Below are 19,258 nucleotides of genomic sequence, written 5' to 3'. Positions count from 1 at the left end.
ATAGGTATAATGATACTAGGTAGAGTGATAATAGGTATAATGATAATAAGTAGAGTGATAATTGGTATAGTGATAATAGATTCAGTGATAATACAGTAGGTATAATGATAAAATGTTTAATGATAATAGGTATAGTGATAATAGGTATGGTGATAATAGGTATAGTGATAATAGGTATAATGATAAGTGGAGTGATAATAGGTATGGTGATAACAGATAATAGATTCAGTGATAATACAGTAGGTATAATGATAAAATGTTTAATGATAATAGGTATAATGATAATAGGTATAGTGATAATAGGTGTAGTGATAGGTACAATGTTAATAAGTATAGTGATAACAGAAACAGTGATAACAGGTATAGTGGTAATAGATATAGTGATAATAGAAACAGTGATAATAGGTTTAATGATAATAGGTACAGTGTTAATAGGAACAGTGTGCTTACCTATAACAGCCACGTGGAACACCTGGGAGTGGGCGCCGTGTGGGTTGGTGGCACGGCAGGTGTATGGCCCCGCGTCGGCAGCAGTCACTGACACCATTTCCAACACTGCCCTCACCACACCTCCTCCCTCACTCTGCCGAATCCTTACCCTGTGTGTGTGTGTGTGTGTGTGTGTGTGTGTGTGTGTGTGTGTGTGTGTGTGAGGAAGAAGGTGGAATACGTACGTTAAAATCAACTATCTCTTCTGGTTCGAAAATTCTCTCTAATCTTCATAAAATTTTTGGTGAGAGTAGTTAAAGAATATATACATCATCCATCACTTGATGTAGTATTGCCTACTTCTTCCGTCACATTTATCATTCTCTTGTGTTTGCCCTCCTCTCCTGTAAGCCAGGAAACCAGTTACAGCACTGGGTGGTAACCATATAACCAACCCATACGTGTTCCCAACGTGACAGCATGTGGGTTGGTGGAGGGTTAGTGCCCCTCCCCGTAAAACAACTAATTCAAAGACAAACGGCCACCCCTTACTGGATTATGGCGTTTGGCTATAGATAGACAGATAGATTCAAGACGCTTTCTCTGGGCTTACCGGTATATAATCGTGTGGAGACAGCAGGGCTAAATTAAACAGGACTGAGAATGAAGGGGATAAAGATTACGGAACTGATTATGTTGGGAGAATGATTTGAAGACCAACGGGGGTATTCTCATCGGTTAAGGAAGCTCCCTAACGCCATTTCCTAAGCTACTTCTTTCCTTATTACACCTTACTGTCCATCTCCATGTTATATAAATCATTCTAATATCGCTGTATTCTGCACAGATAATATGCAAGAGGATAACATCAACCATATCCAAAAATAAATCACCAAGGAAGAGGTGTTAGGGAGCTTCCTTCTCCGACGAGAATACGAGCCCAAGTGTGAGGGCCGATAGCGGTACTGTGACAACTGATAATGTTAGTAGTAGTAGTAGTAGTAGAAGTAGTAGTAGTGGCAGCATCAACAGCAGTAGTAGTTGTAGTAGCAATAGCAGTAGCAGTAGTAGTAATAGTAGTGGTAGTAGTAGCAGTAGTAGTTGTAGTTGTAGTAGTAGTAGCAGTAGTAGTGGTGGCAACAGCAACAGCAGTAGTAGTCGTCGTAGTAGCAGTGGTAGTAGTAGCAATGGCAGCAGTAGTGGTAGTTGTAGTAGTAGTAGTAGTAGTAGTGGCAGCAACAGTAGTAGCAGAAGTAGTAGCAGTAGTAGTAGTACTAGTAGTAGTAGTGGTGGTAATAGTAATAGTAGTTGTAGTAGTAGTAGCAGCCCCAGGTTCATCTGAAAAGTTAACCCAGTGGACTATAGGCTTGAAGTGCCATTCTGCAGTCACCATCCTCCTGTTGGGGGATAGGGAAAGAACTGAGGGACGCTTCTATACCCAAGCAGTTGATCCGCCTGGTTATATCATTGCCACCACGTGAAGGCGTCCCCCTCCAGCACAGGTGTATCAGGTAAGTAATATGTGTTCTTACGTGTGTCCAGGTGAGACGGGGTCATGGTGTCGGAGCCAGGTAAGGGTGAGGGGGTCGTCACCTGTGGCCTCACACGTCACCGTCACCACCTGCCCAGCGTGGCCCGTCACACGTCCACCCTCCGTCACCACGCGCGCCGGAGCTGTCAGGGAGATGGCTGAGGTGAGATGGTGCTGTCAAGGAGATGGCTGAGATAAGATGGTGTGATGGTGATGGGAGATGAGGCTGGTGAGATAAAGTGAACTGTCTCCAGGCTACGTTCTCCTTCACTTAATGTAGTGCTGCCTACTTCCTCCTTTACCTTCATCATTCATTTTCTGTGTCTGCCCTCCTTTCTTCCTATTTCTCCCATCCTCCCTGTCACTTTTTATTACTCTTCTTTCCACTTCAGATGCCATTACACTGAGTGGCAATCCTAATGGCTTCATATAATCCAGGAAACCATTTACAACGCTGGGTGGTACTCATATAGCCAAACAGCGAGGAGATGTGGAGCCTACTATGGTGTCCCTGTTATCTGGATGAAGAGACGCAAATGCGGCATCCATCCAGGAATCAAACATAGATCCTCTACCTCGCACTTCGATGAGGCGAGGTGCTGTGTACTGCAAGGTAACATCGGTTCCCTGCATGGGGCGGTTCTGCAGTTGCGGTTGCTTGCCTGTGGTTGATGGGTGAGCTCGGCCAGACAGACCAGAGCTATTCAACTACAACAATAAATCAGTCACTTACTCTAAGTTCTTTCTCACCTTCTCAGTTTCACACTGACTGACTGCTTTCAGTTTAGCTATACTGTATTCACTTTCACTAGGAGTAAGATTGCCACCTCTCCATCTTGTGTTAAGCTGTAATAACACATTAACATTAGAATATGGTGATAGTCACGAAGAAGATCTATGGAGGAGGATATTGGGCCGTAGTATTGCCTTATTCTGCCACTGGGCTACGGGAATAAATCTGCAATAGGACGAAAATCTCCTCTTAATAAAAATTAATGGACCACAGTTTTCACAAATTATTTCCCTTATGTGAGCATCAATAAAATATATGGCGAGGGCAATTGAAGACCGGCGTTCCACCCACCGTGCACAGTCAGCTGAACCACCTTGGAGATGGGTTTGCCGACAGAGTTTGCCGCCCGGCACAGATACCAGCCAGCATCCGACGCCTTGGTCTCCTGCAGGATGAGGGAGCCGTTTGGAGCCTGTGAGGACCTCACCCCATCCACCACCAGAGGCTGGAAGTCCCTGGCAGCCTCACCTAACACACCAAACCTTCATATTATTGTCTCACCAGGCTGTGTGAAAATGGGAGTAGGTATTTATAGCATTTGTTGGAGGGATAGGGAGGGGGAGGCCGAGGATGAGATGGAGGGATGGAGTGGAGAGGTATATGAGAGAGGGAGGTGTGAGCTGGGAGCAGGGCAGTGAAATGGAGGTGGACAGGGCGATGTGGAGGCGATTTGTTTGTGACTCTCCTTTACGGGATTAAGGCGTCTGACAATAGATGGACAGATTTGTTGACTGAGAAGTACAACAGACATTAGCAATATTCTTTTTCACCAGTGCAATAAAGAAAACGTTGTTTATCAGATCAAGAAAACTCAAACACAAAAATCATGAATTAATCCACGTGGCATTTCAGTCCAAATAACGAAGGATAGAAGCTGTTATTGTCTTCTTGTTAATACATATATTCTCCTACCTGGAGCTTTCATCCAGGTGATAACAGGCTGAGGGTATCCACGGGCATTGCAGTCCATCACCACAGTGGACCCCACCAAGGCTGTACCACCTGAGGGCTCCACCACCCACTTAGGAGACACCTGTCCAACGAACACGCATTATGAACATTATATTATAACTGCAATGCTCCTTTTATTTTACCTTCTCTAATACTGACCGCTTTATACCTTGAACCCTGAGCTATAAGATGGGATCAGCACAAGGACATAGCGCTAGTCACGAAGAGTTCTAGGGAAAGGATGTAGAGTCGTAGCATTGTCTTTTCAACCACTGACATGAAATAAGCTTCTGGTAGACGAAAATCTGGGCCAGTTAAGGTGAAACGAGAGTAGTTTTCTTCTACATAACTCCTACATCTAGGCACGGAGTCGTGAAGCAAGTCTATAATGCATTAGTTTTAGTCCATTATCAGCTGCTTTAGTATGGAGAACAAGTACAAGATATGGTATACTGTCGCGTGGTGCTGTGCCAGTGAACATCTCATATCTCCTTTTTGTATACAGGGTGTCCCGGGAATAGACGTACTAACTTCATGAGATGATTCAAGGGCTAATATTGAGTAAAACGAATGCTCTATCAACACTGGTCCTATTTTCAGTGGTTACACAGCTAGTTATTAATGACCTGTGTGAATTATGAGGGAGACTATTTACGTCCATATGGTCATCGGTAACTGTAGCTCCATAAGGGATGAATGCAGGACACAGGTTTATATGGCAATTTTTCCTCAATATCAGGCCAGGAACCATCGCCTGAGGATACTATGGCAAGTACTGGACGCCCTGTATACGGATAGGGACAAATATCTGACTAATATTTTACCTTATCCCCCTATACCTCTCCTCTGGTAGCAGATATCCTAAGATGAAGGAAGGCTGGTCAGTTTCTCTATCTATAGCTGATTCTTTCTAATATGATGTGTCAGAGAGGGAAGTGATGGACATAACTGTGAAGCAGACACAGTAGGAAGGTATGCAAAATTTAGTCCCTGAACGTCACTGTACACTGATGAAAAACATGGCTTGTACACCACTGCTTCAGAGCCAGTGAGCTGCTTACTGCATCATCTCTGCAATGCTTTGTACCCAGATAAAGTTATTGCATTGGTAACACTGAAACGAACGTTATCGTTTAGATAGGTTAGGTGAATTTTTTGTCAACTCCAGTACATTTATCGTGAACCAACTCAAAACCAAATTACCATACTATTACCAAGCAAAGTTTCCAGACGTAATTCCAGAACGGTTTTATTTAATGATACTTTATTAGTACGGCTGACACACACACAGTTCTACTCGTCTGGTGGTGATACAGAATTGCATAAAAATAGCTCGAGGTCCACCATTCCACATACCATAAGCTACAATATCTGTGAAACTGACGAAAGAGATCCATACTGTCAATCAATTTAAGACTTTCTGGGGTGAAGATTTGCAGATGTTAATTATTGCTGAGAAAAAACAGTGAGTACAGTGGCACGGCCGAGACAATACGTACAGTTCAGTGCCTTATAGCTGGTGTGTGTGTGTGTGTGTGTGTGTGTGTGTGTGTGTGTGTGTGCTCACCTTGACCCTGATGTTGGCTGTTTTGTTGACGGCAGCAGCGGCGTTGGCAGCTTCACAAGTATAGGCGCCTGAGTGGTGCTCCTGTAGCCTCTTCAACACCAGCACCTGCAATACAGTTATTCTACTTCACTCCACGACAAGGACCTCTTACAGCTTATCCCTCTGACTTAACTCCTCCCAGCCTCTTCCATCCCAGATCCATACAGTTACCAATTTCACCTCTCCATCTTAATCTCTTAATGTCGGAGAGGGACGCCTTCCCGTGATGGAACCGATTTCACCGGGTGGCTCATTTGTCCGGTTATACAAGCGTCCCTTACCTCCTTCCCCATCCCCCAAAAGGAGGATGGTGCGCTGCTGAAGGGTAACTTGAGCCTACAGTCCACTGGGTTCAAATTCAGATGAGCCTGAAGCCACAACATCAATAACAATAACGACAATATTACCTCAGGGCAATGGCTTACAACTATACTTATTCTGACCTAAATATTGTCAGTTTGTTCCATCCTAGCTCGTCATATTTACCAGTTCCTATTCTACATCATATTCTCTGCCTATCTTTTTCCATCACTCCATGTCTGGGCTGCAGCTCTGTTAAACTGTTACCAGGAGTGAGTTCTTCATCTGTTATCTTTACTTTAAAAAAGTGTTCTGTCTATATCCGTCTGTGATTTGACTAGTGGTGATTTTTTTCTAATTCCGTCTGTTCTTTTATACACCACACATCCCACACCCACCCACGCTGCATCACTACCTGTGATACGGTGATGAATATAAAAACAAAGTAAAAATTAACTCATCACGTTGTGTATATATTTCTTGTCGATTACACCACAGAAAAAGCAGTTTCATTGTTCGGGACGTAATTTTTGGATGATTTACTGTGCCACTCTGACAGAGAGCATTAAAGAAGAAGGTTACTTTTCAGACTGTCATGTCACTAGCATACATATATACTTACATAATCTATTCCTGTGTCGCCCCCTGAGAAGCGTAGGAGCCTGGGGCTAGGCAAGTTGGTCCTGACATTTAAGATGAGAGTGACCAGCCTCACACATCCCTGAGTGGCATTACGTGGGCAATAAACCCTAACCATCCCTTGGATATAAACCTACACAGGCTCAATCTGGTTGGAGCAACTTAATTACCCACTAAACCTCCAGGTGTCACTTCTTGGTTATATGGTTACTACCCAGCGTAGTATATGGTTTCCTGGCGTCACTAAGTATAATTTAAATCTCTTACCTGGTTGTGCAATCCACCATATTATCCTATCAATCCCGTTTGGGGTGGCCACAAACAAATCGCCTCCAAGTAGCCCTGTCCCCCGCCATTTCACTGCCCTGCTCCCAACTCACATCCCCCTCTCTCATATACCTCTCCACCCCATCCCTCCATCTCATCCTCGGCCTCCCCCTCCCTCTTCCCCCCTCCACCTCACTCACATACACTCTCTTCGTCAGTCTTTCACCCTCCATCCTCTCCACATGGCCAAACCACCTCAGTGTGTTCCTCATAACGCTTCCTATCACATCCACATCCACACCACAACGCATTTTATATCCTCATTCGTCAGCCTGTCTCTCCACGTGACTCCACAGGCTCCTCTTAAATAACTCATTTCCACTGCTCTCACTCTTGACTTGTGTCCTTCCAACAATGTCCAAGCTTCACTTCCGTACGTTAGAGTTGGTATCACAATACTGTCATGTAGTAACTTTTTCACTTCCATGCTCACTTCCCTGTTTCTTATCACTGCTTTCAAGGAACCAGCAACCTTTCTTCCCTGCTGTACCCTTTCAAGCACTTCACCCTCCAAACCTCCATCCTTACTCATCACACTACCCAAGTACTTAAACGTACTCACATTTTCCAATTCCTCACCATCCAACCTCGCTGTACATTCACTAACTTCACCTCTCTCCAAAGACCATCACTTTACTCCTCCCTACATTCACCTTTAGATTCCGTTTCTTACACACTCTCTCAAACTCATCCACCAAGCCTTGCAGCTCCCCTTCGTCTTCACTCAACAACACAGTATCATCTGCAAACAACAGTACAGGGAGTTTCCAAACACTATCCTCTCTCACCAGGGCCACTCCAACATCCACTACCCTACCTTGTACCTCTTTTATTACCCCATCCATGTACAGATTGAACAACCATGGAGACATGACACATCCCTGTTTCAAACCAATCTTTCAAAGAGAAAAATTCACTTAGTTCACCATCCACACGCACTGCAGCCTTCGCACCATCGTACATACTCTTCACAGCATTCAACAATTACCATCTACTCCATATATTCTTAACACTTTCCACAATCTTTGTCTATCCACTCCTGTCATGTGCTTTCTCCCACTCCATGACAGCCGCATACAACTTCTGTCCCTTCTCTAGAAACTTTTCCACTAAAGATCTAAGAATGAATATCTGATCTACACAACCTCTTCCCTTCCTAAAAGCCTCCCTGTTCTTCTCCAACTAATTTCTCTGTTCTTTCTCTAACTCTGTCTATAAGTATCCTACCATACACTTTTCCTATTATACTAAGGAGACAAATGCCCCTATGATTACCACACACTTCTTTTTCCCCTTTTCCTTTGTACAAGGGAATAATTATACCTGACTTCCAATCCTCCGGGACTCTATAAATAAAAAATAAAAATAATGCAACCTGAAATGACTTGTGAGTAAGAATGGCAGCAAAGGAAGATTAGATTTATTTTCATCACCTCAACTATTTTCTTCTGTGGGAAGCTGTCTTTCTCACCTACAGTGCAACCATTCTGACAAGTGATGCAGCAGTAAAATTGTTCACAGAAAACGAGGAGGTTGACTAGGAGAGTATGCGAGTGACGTATCGGGGAGGGAAAAAAAAAATTGGAGTTCCCCCGAGCTAAGCCCTGTAGTGGACTATATAGCCCCGCTAGGGTTACAGGAGGGAGCTACCCCTCCTGGCACGGCAGCCCGGGCGAGGCTCGAACTTGCAATCGCCCGATCACAAGTCCAGCGCGCTACCACTGTGCTACCGCGCCCCCCTATATTGGGGAGGGAGGGAGTGGGAGACAGAGGAGGAGGAGGAGCAGGGATGGGGTGGAGAGGTATATGGATGATGGTACGTGTTGGAAGGATGGCAGCTTGATGGCGGGGGTAAAAAGACATGGAGGCAAATTTTTTGTAGGCATCTGGGTATGGACAGGCAGAGATGGCCAGCAGACCCACCATAGAGAACTCGCTGGTTTGTTTGCTCTCCACGTCCGGGTCATGTTGGAGATGGCGACCGTCCTTAAGCCAGTTGATGGTGATGGGCAGATCCCCCTCCGTCACGGAGCAAGACAGCTGAGTCCTCTGTCCCTCCTCCAGACTCCGGCGTAGGATGAAGTTATCAATCACAGGGGGTTCTGGGGCATGATGTGGGGCAAAACAGAAGGACACCTTTAATTCGTACCCACTGAAGGTTAAGATTACTATACCTGGTAGCGTACAACTTTAAAGCGAGCCATACACACACAGACGAGCCCCTCTGGTGGCCTGGAAGAGGCCGGCCTCAACGAACAATGCTGTGTCCACACACGATTCAGTCGGCCTCACGTCTCCAGCTCAGTTGCAAGCGAAACGCCGTGGCGTGAGGGTGGCCGTGGACACTCCGCTGCCCACAGATGACCTGGAGCTGTATGCTATTGGGGCCGTTGCCGCGGCCTTTATTGCAATTAATAGAAAGAGGAGGAAAAACGGACTAAATGGGCAAAAGATTGTTTGATGAGAAGGAGTAAATTGTCCCATCTGACTCTGTTGAACGTCTTCACTCCCGCACAACTGACACGAGACTGACACCTGAAAAACCTGCAGTACCCCCCACACGCTCAGTTTGCCTGAACCTGACCGGAGCCTAACCACGAAAATCTGTCCGCGACAGATCCCAGGACGACCGTTGAGGCGGCCTGCGCAGGCGAATGTTCCCTACCCACACACGCCCAGGGTTTGCCTGAAAGGGCCGGCCTCTTCAGGCAACCGGACGGGCTTGCCTGCGTGTGTATGGCCAGCTTGAGAAAAACTACTGGAAGGCAAATCAATACTTCTTATCTAAAGCCTCCAGGTATGTGGTTGCACGGAAAGAACTTTCTTTACTATCCTTGTCTTAGTCTAGTACAGTAGTCACACACATAGAGGAGCTGCCTAGCATGGAGTAACTGCCTACTGTACTTCCTATACAGCACGTCTTAAGTCTTCATTTGTCTAACCATTTCCTACATGGTGTGTAAAGCCCTACATAAAATCATGAAAATAGTCTATCATTAAAAGGGAAATTCGTATCAACATAAATGTTCACAGAGTCTGCAGTAACAGTGAGAGAGTGGACCAACCGTGAAGCCTCAGTCAGATTTCGCTGTATTCCAAGAAGCCTCTTGATACACTGCAATATGTCCAAGAAGATTAAACAATTTGGCGAGTTTAGTAACATATATTAGTTAGATAAATTACTTAGAGAAATTAATTATACTTTATCGTTGCTGACTGCATACGGATCTTTAAAACAGATAACCACTGTAGGCTTAAGATTTGAGGAAGGGAACTTCTAAGAACTTCCCTTCCCTTCTACTCAAATACAGCTGAGAGAGAGAGAGAGAGAGAGAGAGAGAGCAAACGCCACACTGACTGAGGACGTACAGGAAGGTGTGTGAGGCTGCCGTCTGCCCCTGTCTGCCGGTCACAACACAGGAGTAGCGACCAGCATCCTCGTGGCCTGCGTTTCTCACCACCAGCGTCCCGTTACCCAACACCTCCTGCCTGCAACACACCCACGTTACTATACTCCACTCACACTAACTTGGCTTACATACCACATCACGTAACTTGAACTCTGCAGTGTAACAAGAGGTACTAGAATATGATGCTAGTCACGAAGAAGTGCTATATAAGGATGTGATGCCTTAGTATTGTCATATTTAGCCACAGAGTCACAGAAAAAAACAATACAGAAGGACAGCAATATGTGCCAAATTAAGGTAAACGAAGGATAATTAATTGTTTCTGTGATTTTAGTTAAAGTTTTGAAGAATTTAACAAAAGCTTCATGAAAACAGTTATTATGCAGGTACATCATCATCACCATCATCATCATCATCATCATCACAGTCATCAACATCATCATCAGCAGCAGCAGCATCAGTCATCATCAACATCATCATCAATCATCATCATCACCATCATCATCATCATCACCATTACCATCATCATCATCATCACCACCATCATTATGACCACCATCATCATCATTATGACCACCATCATCATCATCATCATCATCACCATAATTATCACCACCATCTTCATCATCATCATTTTGACCTTTTTCCCACTTCAGGATGGAATGTGGTAGGGTCCAAAAATAAGGCACACACACACACACACACACACACACACACACACACACACACACACACACACACACACATCATCCATCCAATCCTATGTTGCCCCATGAGGAACGTAGGAGCCCGGGGCTAGGCAAGTTGGTCCTGACATTTACGATGAGAGTGACCAGCCTCACTCATCCCTGAGTGGCATTACGTGAACAATAAACCCCGACCAACCCTTGGATATAAACCTTCACCGGCATAATCCGATTGGAGCACCGTACTTACCCACTAAACCACCAGGCGCCATAATATGGTTATATGGTTACCACCTAGCGTAGTAAATAGTTTCCTGGTGTACAGGAAACCATTTGGCTTGTCACTCAATGTAGTCACCCATAGGCAGAAGGAAGAGGAATGAATGAAGGAAAAAAAAAAAACAGAAGAGGGAGTGCAAAATAACTCGTAGGCAGAAGGGAGAGGAAAGAAGCAAGGAAAGACAGACAGAAGAGGAAGCAGGAAGAGAGGAATGGGGAGTGCCCCCACCCACCACTCACACATACATACAAATTAGGATGAACTTTCTGTGGCTTTTTTTTTTTTTTTTTTTTTTTCAGGAAGCAGAAGTAAGAGGTAGAATCTTGCTGTGTCCCTTGTTGCCTGTACCGAAATAAATGTTGCTTGCAGGAGAGAAATTATCACCTATTTTATTATTCAGGAAAGACAAGGAAAGGGGTAATGTGGAATCTTCCCTTGTCTCGTACTCTTCTTTTAAAAATCTTGGTTCTGACAGGTAGTAAACATAAATTTATCTGTGAATCCCTCTCATGGCCTCTTATTGGAAAGTTAAGTCAGTGATGATGAGAGAACGTCACCGCCTCGTCATAACTGCTGTATATAATTTCTCTCCTTGTGACTGTATCGTTGTGCCTATGTCGATGGCATCTAAAAAAAAAAAAAATCTCTTAACTGTATGTTTATGAATCCCTCCCGTGGCCCACTGTTGCAATGTGAACTCAGTGATGAGAGAGAGTCGCTACCTTGTCATTGCAATTGCACGTAATTTCTCACCTTGTGACTATATCATTGTATCTATGTTGATGGCATCTATAAGAAATAAGCTTCTATTTCTACAAAATTCTGGAGGTTATAGAAGTGGTGGTTGAAAATTACATGAGTGATGACGGTAGGGGGTCGCCGTCTCGTCGCCAGGTAATGGTGGGGGCGGGATAACCCCCTGCGGGACACCACAGATGCACGTCCTCACCCGCCACGGAGGTTACGTTTGGCATGGCGCGTACGAAGGGGGGACCTGAGGGGGGGAAGGAAGGGAAATGAGTCGTTTGGTGATGAGATTCAGTTGGGGAGATGATGTGAAATGAGAGAATGTGAGAAATGGATTATGTGAGAGGAGAACATGGCAGCTGAAGGACAGAGAAGATGTACTGTATGTCTGTCCTAGAGCGACTGATTGACTGGAAAAAGATGAGCTGATAAAGTTCATTGCAACATATGTATGGTCTTTGACAGCTAGACCTATACACTATACTCTGTTCATTTTACCTTGGCCTAAAACTGCTACCACCTTGTCTTGAACGTTGGGTTATAGCAACAGATTAACCCTAGATTATATGGTGCTAGTCACGAAGAAGTGCTACAGGAAGTATCAAGAGGCACTGTATTGTCTTTTCCTGCCACTGAGCTCTGTGAAATAAGCTGCAAAAGGGTTAAAATTTGGGCCAAGTTAAAGTGAACGAATTATAGCCAGAAAACTTCCTCATCAGCTTCCGTTACCATCATCACTCGCTTTATCAAATTTTCACCGATAAACATGTAGATCGGTCGTGGAAAATACATGGGGCAGGGCAGCTTGATGACCCGTGTATTTAACTTAACCATGAACATTTACTGTCACGTACCGTCCTTGGAGACAGAAGGCTGACCAATGAAAGAAGGAATGTAATTTTAGAGATACTGCCACGCTGCTGGCTTGACGTAGTGACGAGAGAGGGATCGTGGCTGACTACATTGACCCCTTTACAGTGAGGTGGGAATCGGTTATGTTGGAGCAATTTTTTTTTATGAAAGGAGGTCACCCGTAATTGTAGGTGTATGGAATTTTTTTCCTTCCTTTTTACTGCTATTGTATGAAAAAAAAAAAAAAAAAAAAAAAAATCATTTGGTGTACAACCAGGGTAAAAAGCATGTGGAACTGGACACAATGTCATGCAGGTCTTTCTGAGGAGGCGATTTGTTTGTCAGGCCACCCTTTCCTAATTTCAGACGTCTGGCCATAGATAAGTAGATAGAAACACAGAAAGATGAATGGATAGGATACAGACAGATCGATGGGCAGACACAAAGAACGATAGATAGATAGGTAGACACAAAGACAGACAGGTAGATAGATAGACAGATAAATGGCTAGACAGACAGTGATAGATACAAAGACAGATAGATAGATAGAGTAGAAAGATAGATAAATAGATAGACAAAGACAGACAGACAGATAGATAGACATGTAGATAGATAGAGAGATAGATGGATAGGACAGAAAAGGGTTAGGGGAAATAAATCTTCCCCAGAATATGACACACGTGGCTCAGGGTAGGATAAGTTAGGGCTGGGATGATGGTGATGATGATGGTGGGTGTGGTAGTGATGACTATGGATGATGACAACAATGGACTCTCAAGAAACACAAGCTAACTCACCGTAAACATTGAGTCTGGCTGGAGTGCGCCGTGCCTGGGAGCCGTAAGCGTGTTGTGTGCCGTGCAGGTGTACGTGCCACCTTCAACGTACCGTCACGGCGCTCAAGTTCACGTGAGCATCACTAATTCTCCCCAGGGCCGTGCGGAAGCTGCCCCAACCGTCGTCCTAAACACGGGGGAGAAAGCACAGTACACTTGAACACTTTGTAAACACTCTGCCGCTCCTATGACTCACTCTGCAGTTGGAAAGGAAATATATTAAAACTGTTCTAACCACGAATATATTAGCTGCACGCTTGTCCTGAACACTGGGTAGAAAGTAGAGGTGGCATTTTAATACTTTCTTAAACACTCTGTATCTCTCATAACTCACTGCTCAGCTGAATCAAGTTCCCTGAAGTTGGCTGGAGAAGGAAAATATTAAAACCATCCTAATCATGAAATTTTGACCCCATTCCGTTTCCAGGGCTGCGTGAAAACCTCTCCCTCATGTTCGTTGAAGACAGGGGGGAAATGGACGGGAAACAGTTCTGAAACATTGGGCCATTTTCCTATCAACGTTCATATCATAAGCGCTTTTCCAGAATTCATGGCACTCCTTCTTAAGGATCTGCCAGGATGAGTGGCACTGTTTTGGTACACGAAGCACCGCCTATGGTCTCGGTAGAGTTGTTATGCGTGCTCTCAGTATGCTTCGTTCACGTGGTGCCTTTTTAGTGTTTTGCACATTGTAGGACATACTTTTTTGTTTATTTATTTACTAGTGTACCTGTGTGATGGCAGGAGGGGCTGGTGGAATCGCGTGTCCAGGTAATGACAGGTACAGGTGACCCCATGGCGGAGCATTTGAGGGACACAGGATCCCCAGGGGTCACTGTCTGCTCGATGGGTGTGTACCGCAGCTGGGGGCAGACTCTGTGTGGCGAGTAGAAAGCTTAGATCACACAAGGCAATATGACGATAATAATAATAGTAATAATAATAACAACAACAAAACAACAACAATAATAATAATAATAATAATAATAATAATAATAATAATAATAATAATAAAGATAAATAGTAATAATAATAATAATAATAATAATAATAATAATAATAATAATAATAATGATAACAGTAATAGTAATAATAATAATAATAATAATAATCATTTTTTTCTTATTCATTGCCAGGACGCCATGTACCCCCAGACGGGGCGGCCAAGGGCTTAGAGTTAATTGTTTTTACAGGGAGGGGCACTAATCCTCCACCAACCCCATTTGACGTAGGGATGCCAATAACAGCATCTGGTGTTCCCAGGCGGTCACCCATCCAAGTACTAACCAGACCCAACGTTGCTTAACTTCGCTGATCGAACGGGAAGCGGTGTACTCAACGTGGTATGGCCATAACATGATAATGAATAATAATAATAATAATAAAAGTCCCACTTCTACAGCTACAACTACTGCTACTACTATTACAGCTACTACCACCACCACCACCGCCACTACTGCTACTACTACTACTACTACTAGTGCTACTACTACTATGAAGAAGAGAAGCCTTAGATTAATGCCTGTTTGGTGTATGGGTGTCACTAAGGCATAGATAAAATATAATAGTAATTGGCAGGTAATACGAAGAACATTGATAAGGAATAAATACCAACACACAATATAACTTGAGAAATTTACAGTATTACGGGGGCTTGAATGATGAGTTAATGAGTGTCTGGCCCATTTTCCACTGGGGATACCGTTGATGTTTCTCTCTCTCTCTCTCTCTCTCTCTCTCTCTCTCTCCATGCTAAGACGGGTATGAGAGGCTAGGAGTGATAATGATGATGATAATGACTAAGTAGATACACACCTGAATAAACAAACTCCCTGCTCACCTATCTCAAATGCCATATCATCTTTTCTTAATTAAAGGTAGGCCAGGTGAGCATACAGCCTAATGACTTTTTTTTCTCTTTATGTGCTCGACTCTGGGCATAGGCTTCACAGCCTGCTCCCTGAGCTTCACCAGTAGCATCCTCCTACACACCATACACCTCTACATGTCACCACTTCAAGCGGCGCTAACACCCACCGTCCATATTGGATACATGCCACAGTTTGTCTCATAAGGGACTGGTGTATTTGTATTAGCAGGGGTATTTTTATGACATGTCGGCAGGTCTCTGGTAGATCAGTAAAGTCTGCTTTGTATGAAATTCAAATCCTTAAACTGTACCCTGCCCCAGCGGGGATTTGAACCTGGGTCCGGTAGGACCGCAGGCCACTTCTACCGATTGAGCCACCACCTCCCTACTGGACCTACCTGTGTGGGAATAATGCGACAGGCCCAAGTCCCTCGAGGCTCGTCTTAACCCCTTGCCGGCTGCACTTGACACCTGACGGGAAGAAAATGTGTGAAAATGGTACAAGGATTCGAGAGTCCTTTCCCTGAGGCACTGTAAGTCCTTCTACGTACCACATACTTTCTCCCATGTCACCACTTCGGCGCTAATACCCACTGCCTGTCCTGAATACACGCGGGGTGAGGCTGGTACAAAAATTCGATGGTCTATTCCCTGAGGCGCAGTAGCCCTGCAGTGCGTGCCACACACCATCACATGTCACCACCTCAGCGCTTATACCCACCGTCCGTACTGAATACAAATGAGAGACTGTCTCAGGTCTTCTGTGATGATATTAGTAAGATTAGATAACATTGAGGAGAAAATAACTGAGTATTTTTGGTAGCTTCTGTACTTATTTACCATCATTCTTTATCAGTCTCCTTATTGCACACTCGTAGGGCACTTTTCCATCTCTATATTTACCTTTGACCTTTCCTTATCCTGGCGTAGCTTTTTTGATAAGCTTGTTTCTATTGACAGGCGATAGCATTTGACTTGAGACAGCATCCTGGTTCTGAACGGGTTAATGAAGACTATAACAACTCTAGTTCGAAAACAATAATAATAATAATAATAATAATAATAATAATAATAATGACAACTATAATAGCTAGAACACCGTAAGATTCTCCAAGGACAATTTTCATAAAGAAAAACTTCCCACAACCCTAGCCTTGAGAAAATTAGTTGTCATCCGGAATATCAGAAAAGTCTCAGTTTTGGAGCCAAGGCGATCACGGGGAATAACCAACCGATTGGAAGCATACTCCTTGCCGCACTGCGTCCACCTTAAGGCTGTATTGTTGTAATACTTCAGCTGGCTGGCTTAAGAGGTGTCTGAGATAGCGTCCAGGAATTACTTTTATTTTATTTTTTTATTTCTCAATTTTTTCCCATCCTGAATAATATCTAGTAACCTGATCAAAGGATTGCCATCATAATTGGCCAGAAGAAGCTGCCAGCTGGCCGAAATCTCACGCATATGCTATACTTTCTTCACTTTGATTTGGCCTCAAATTGCCATCTCTCCATCTTGAATGCTGAGCTATAACACTAGATTAACACTATGATATGGTAATAGTCGTTGAAGAAGCGTTGATAGAAAGCATCAGCAGGGCTGTAGTGAATGCCACTGGTGTGCCAAAGACTTATTGAAATTAAGCCGACAAAAGGACTGAAAATCTGGGCCAAGTGAAGGTGAGAGCGGACGGAGAGTCAACGTGTGCAGCAATTTTGCTTCCTTTGAGATAAACATGAAACTTGGAATAGTTCATTTATAGTGGAAGGACAGGTGCACCTCGAATTACTCTCTTCACAAACGTGTCTCTAATTAAGCAGGAGACCTCACAAAAGTGTCCATTTAGGCAGGAAAATTCACAGATGCTTCTCAAAGTAAGCAGGAAATTTCACAAATGCCTCTCAAATTAAGGATGAAAATTCACAAACATTTCTCTAAGCAGGAAAATTCACAAACGTTTCCTCTAATACAGTAGGAAAATTCACAAACTTTTTCCCTAATTAAGCAGGAAAATTTACAAACGTTTTCCTAATTATGCAGGAAAAATCACAGACGTTTCTTCTACGCAGAAAAATTCATAAATATTTCTCTAATTGGCAGTAGGAAATCTACAAATGTTTCCCTAATGATGCAGGAAAATTAAAAAACTTTCCTCTAATTAAGCCAGAAATTTCACAAACGTTTTCTCTAACTAAGCAGGAGAATTCACAAGCGTTTCCCTAATGATGCAGGAAAATTCACAATCATTTCTCTAAGCAGGAAAATTTACACACTATTCCTTAATTAAGTAGTAAAACCTCACAGACGTTTTCTCTAATTGTATAGGAAAATTAACAAACATTTTCTTCTGAGCAGGAATATCCATAAACGTTTCTCAAATTAAGCTGGAAAATTTACAAACGGTTCTCTAACTAAGTGTGAAATTCACAAACGTTTCTCTATTTAAGTAGGAAAATTCGCTAAACGTTTCTCTAAATAGCAGGAAAATTAACAAACTATTTCTAAACGGAAAAATTCGCAAACGTTTTTCTTATTATGCAGGAAATTTCACAAACGTTTCTCTTAATTAAGCACGAAAATAATAATCCTTTATCTAATTAAGCAGGAAAATTCAAAAACGTTTTCTCTAAATAAGCAAGAAAATTCGCCAAATCGTTTCTCAGAGGGAAAATTCACAAACGCTTTATCTAATTAGAAGGAAAAATTCACAAACGTTTCTCTAAGCAAGCAGGGAAATTCACAAACGTTTCCAAGTAGGAAAATTCTCAAACTTTTATCTAATTAAGCAGGATAATTCACAAACGTTTTTCCTTAATTAATCAGGGGAATTCATGAAACATTCTCTCTAAGTGTGAAAATTTATAAAGAACGCTTCCTTTCTTTCGACTACAGAGCACTTCCTCAAACGTTTCCGCAATTAAGCAGAAAAATTCACAAATCTGTCTTTAACTAGGCAGGAAAATTTACAAATGCTTCTCTGAGCAAGGAAATTCACTCTAATTAAGCAGGAAAACTCAGAAACGTTTCCCCTAACAAAACCGGAATATTCACAAAAGTTTCTTTAGTTAAACTGTAATATTCACAAACATTTCTCTGAGCAGGAAAATTCACTAATGTGTCTTCTTATTATGCAGGAAAATTCACAAACGTTTCTCTAATTAAGCATATAGAAAAAGGACAAAAACGCCGTATCTAGCCTGCGATATAAACACTGATTTCACCTTGGTCTCATCCACACTGAAGCCAGCACCACCAGGAAACTCTTCACTGTATAGAATTCTCCGGCGCCACCTTGCTCTGCACCATCCAATTTTCCAGGCCGCTTCCTTCTTCCGTGGCCTCCTGACCTAGACCTGTCGCCTCCTGCTGACTGTTTGATCGTTCATCTCCTGCAGGGGAAGGATTGTCAGTGTGGGTAGACAGGATGGCAATGGGGGTCACACGCTATCAGCAGTTGTACAGTGAAGGCATCTTGGTGAAGGGAATACGGTTAGTGTTAGAGGAGAAGGATGAAGAAGAAGACGGTAAGAGGAGGAGAAGGAGGAGGAGGAGGAGGAAGAAGCAGTGGTGAAAGAAGATGTGGAAGACGAAGAGGAGGACGAAAAAAAGAAGGAGGAGGAGGAAGACAGAGGAAGAAAAAATATTAGACAGAATGCCAGTCGATTACAGGAAGGTCATAGATAGACAACCAAGGTATTAAAATCTCAGCCTTCCTTAAGGACAAGAACCACAGCAATGTTCCATCCAGGTCCCTAATGATAAGGCTGGGTGAAGAGGGGTGAGGAGGAAACAGATTGAGGCCATCCGTCTGCACCGGCTGAAAAACGACCTCTAGATCTTTCAGTTGCGAACTGCGCATGTCAACCACTGCACCGCCATCTACCCCTATGTAAATGCTACGGTATTTTCATGAGGTTTAATTTCTTCACTCATGTGTTTTTCATTTTTTTTTTTTTTGAGATACGTATTCCTTGCCTTTGTTTTATGACGCTATTGAAGGATG

The 19,258-nt window shown here is 43.3% G+C and overlaps 1 protein-coding gene, 1 non-coding gene and 1 pseudogene across 2 annotated transcripts in view; all 3 read right to left on the bottom strand.

Moving 5' to 3' along the window:
* Positions 1–16,244, bottom strand: part of LOC145407427 (cell adhesion molecule Dscam2-like) — a 78,220-nt pseudogene extending 61,976 nt beyond the window's left edge.
* On the bottom strand, positions 14,626–14,744 carry LOC145407614 (5S ribosomal RNA). Its single transcript, XR_013898764.1, has one exon. It is a non-coding gene; the product is annotated as a 5S ribosomal RNA (ribosomal RNA).
* A 2,275-nt stretch (positions 16,245–18,519) lies between the features above and the next one.
* Positions 18,520–19,258, bottom strand: part of LOC145407426 (cell adhesion molecule Dscam2-like) — a 43,811-nt gene continuing 43,072 nt past the window's right edge. Inside the window, exon 23 of the mRNA XM_080278354.1 lies at positions 18,520–18,699. Within this exon, the coding sequence (XP_080134480.1) occupies positions 18,520–18,699 (180 nt within the window). The remainder of the gene's footprint in view (positions 18,700–19,258) is intronic.

The sequence above is a fragment of the Coenobita brevimanus genome, chromosome 73 (genome assembly GCF_032717465.1).
Source record: "Coenobita brevimanus isolate Jiangsu-jjx chromosome 73, ASM3271746v2, whole genome shotgun sequence".
In the NCBI taxonomy this organism is placed as follows: domain Eukaryota; kingdom Metazoa; phylum Arthropoda; class Malacostraca; order Decapoda; family Coenobitidae; genus Coenobita; species Coenobita brevimanus.
This window is presented reverse-complemented; position numbering and strand designations above follow the sequence as displayed.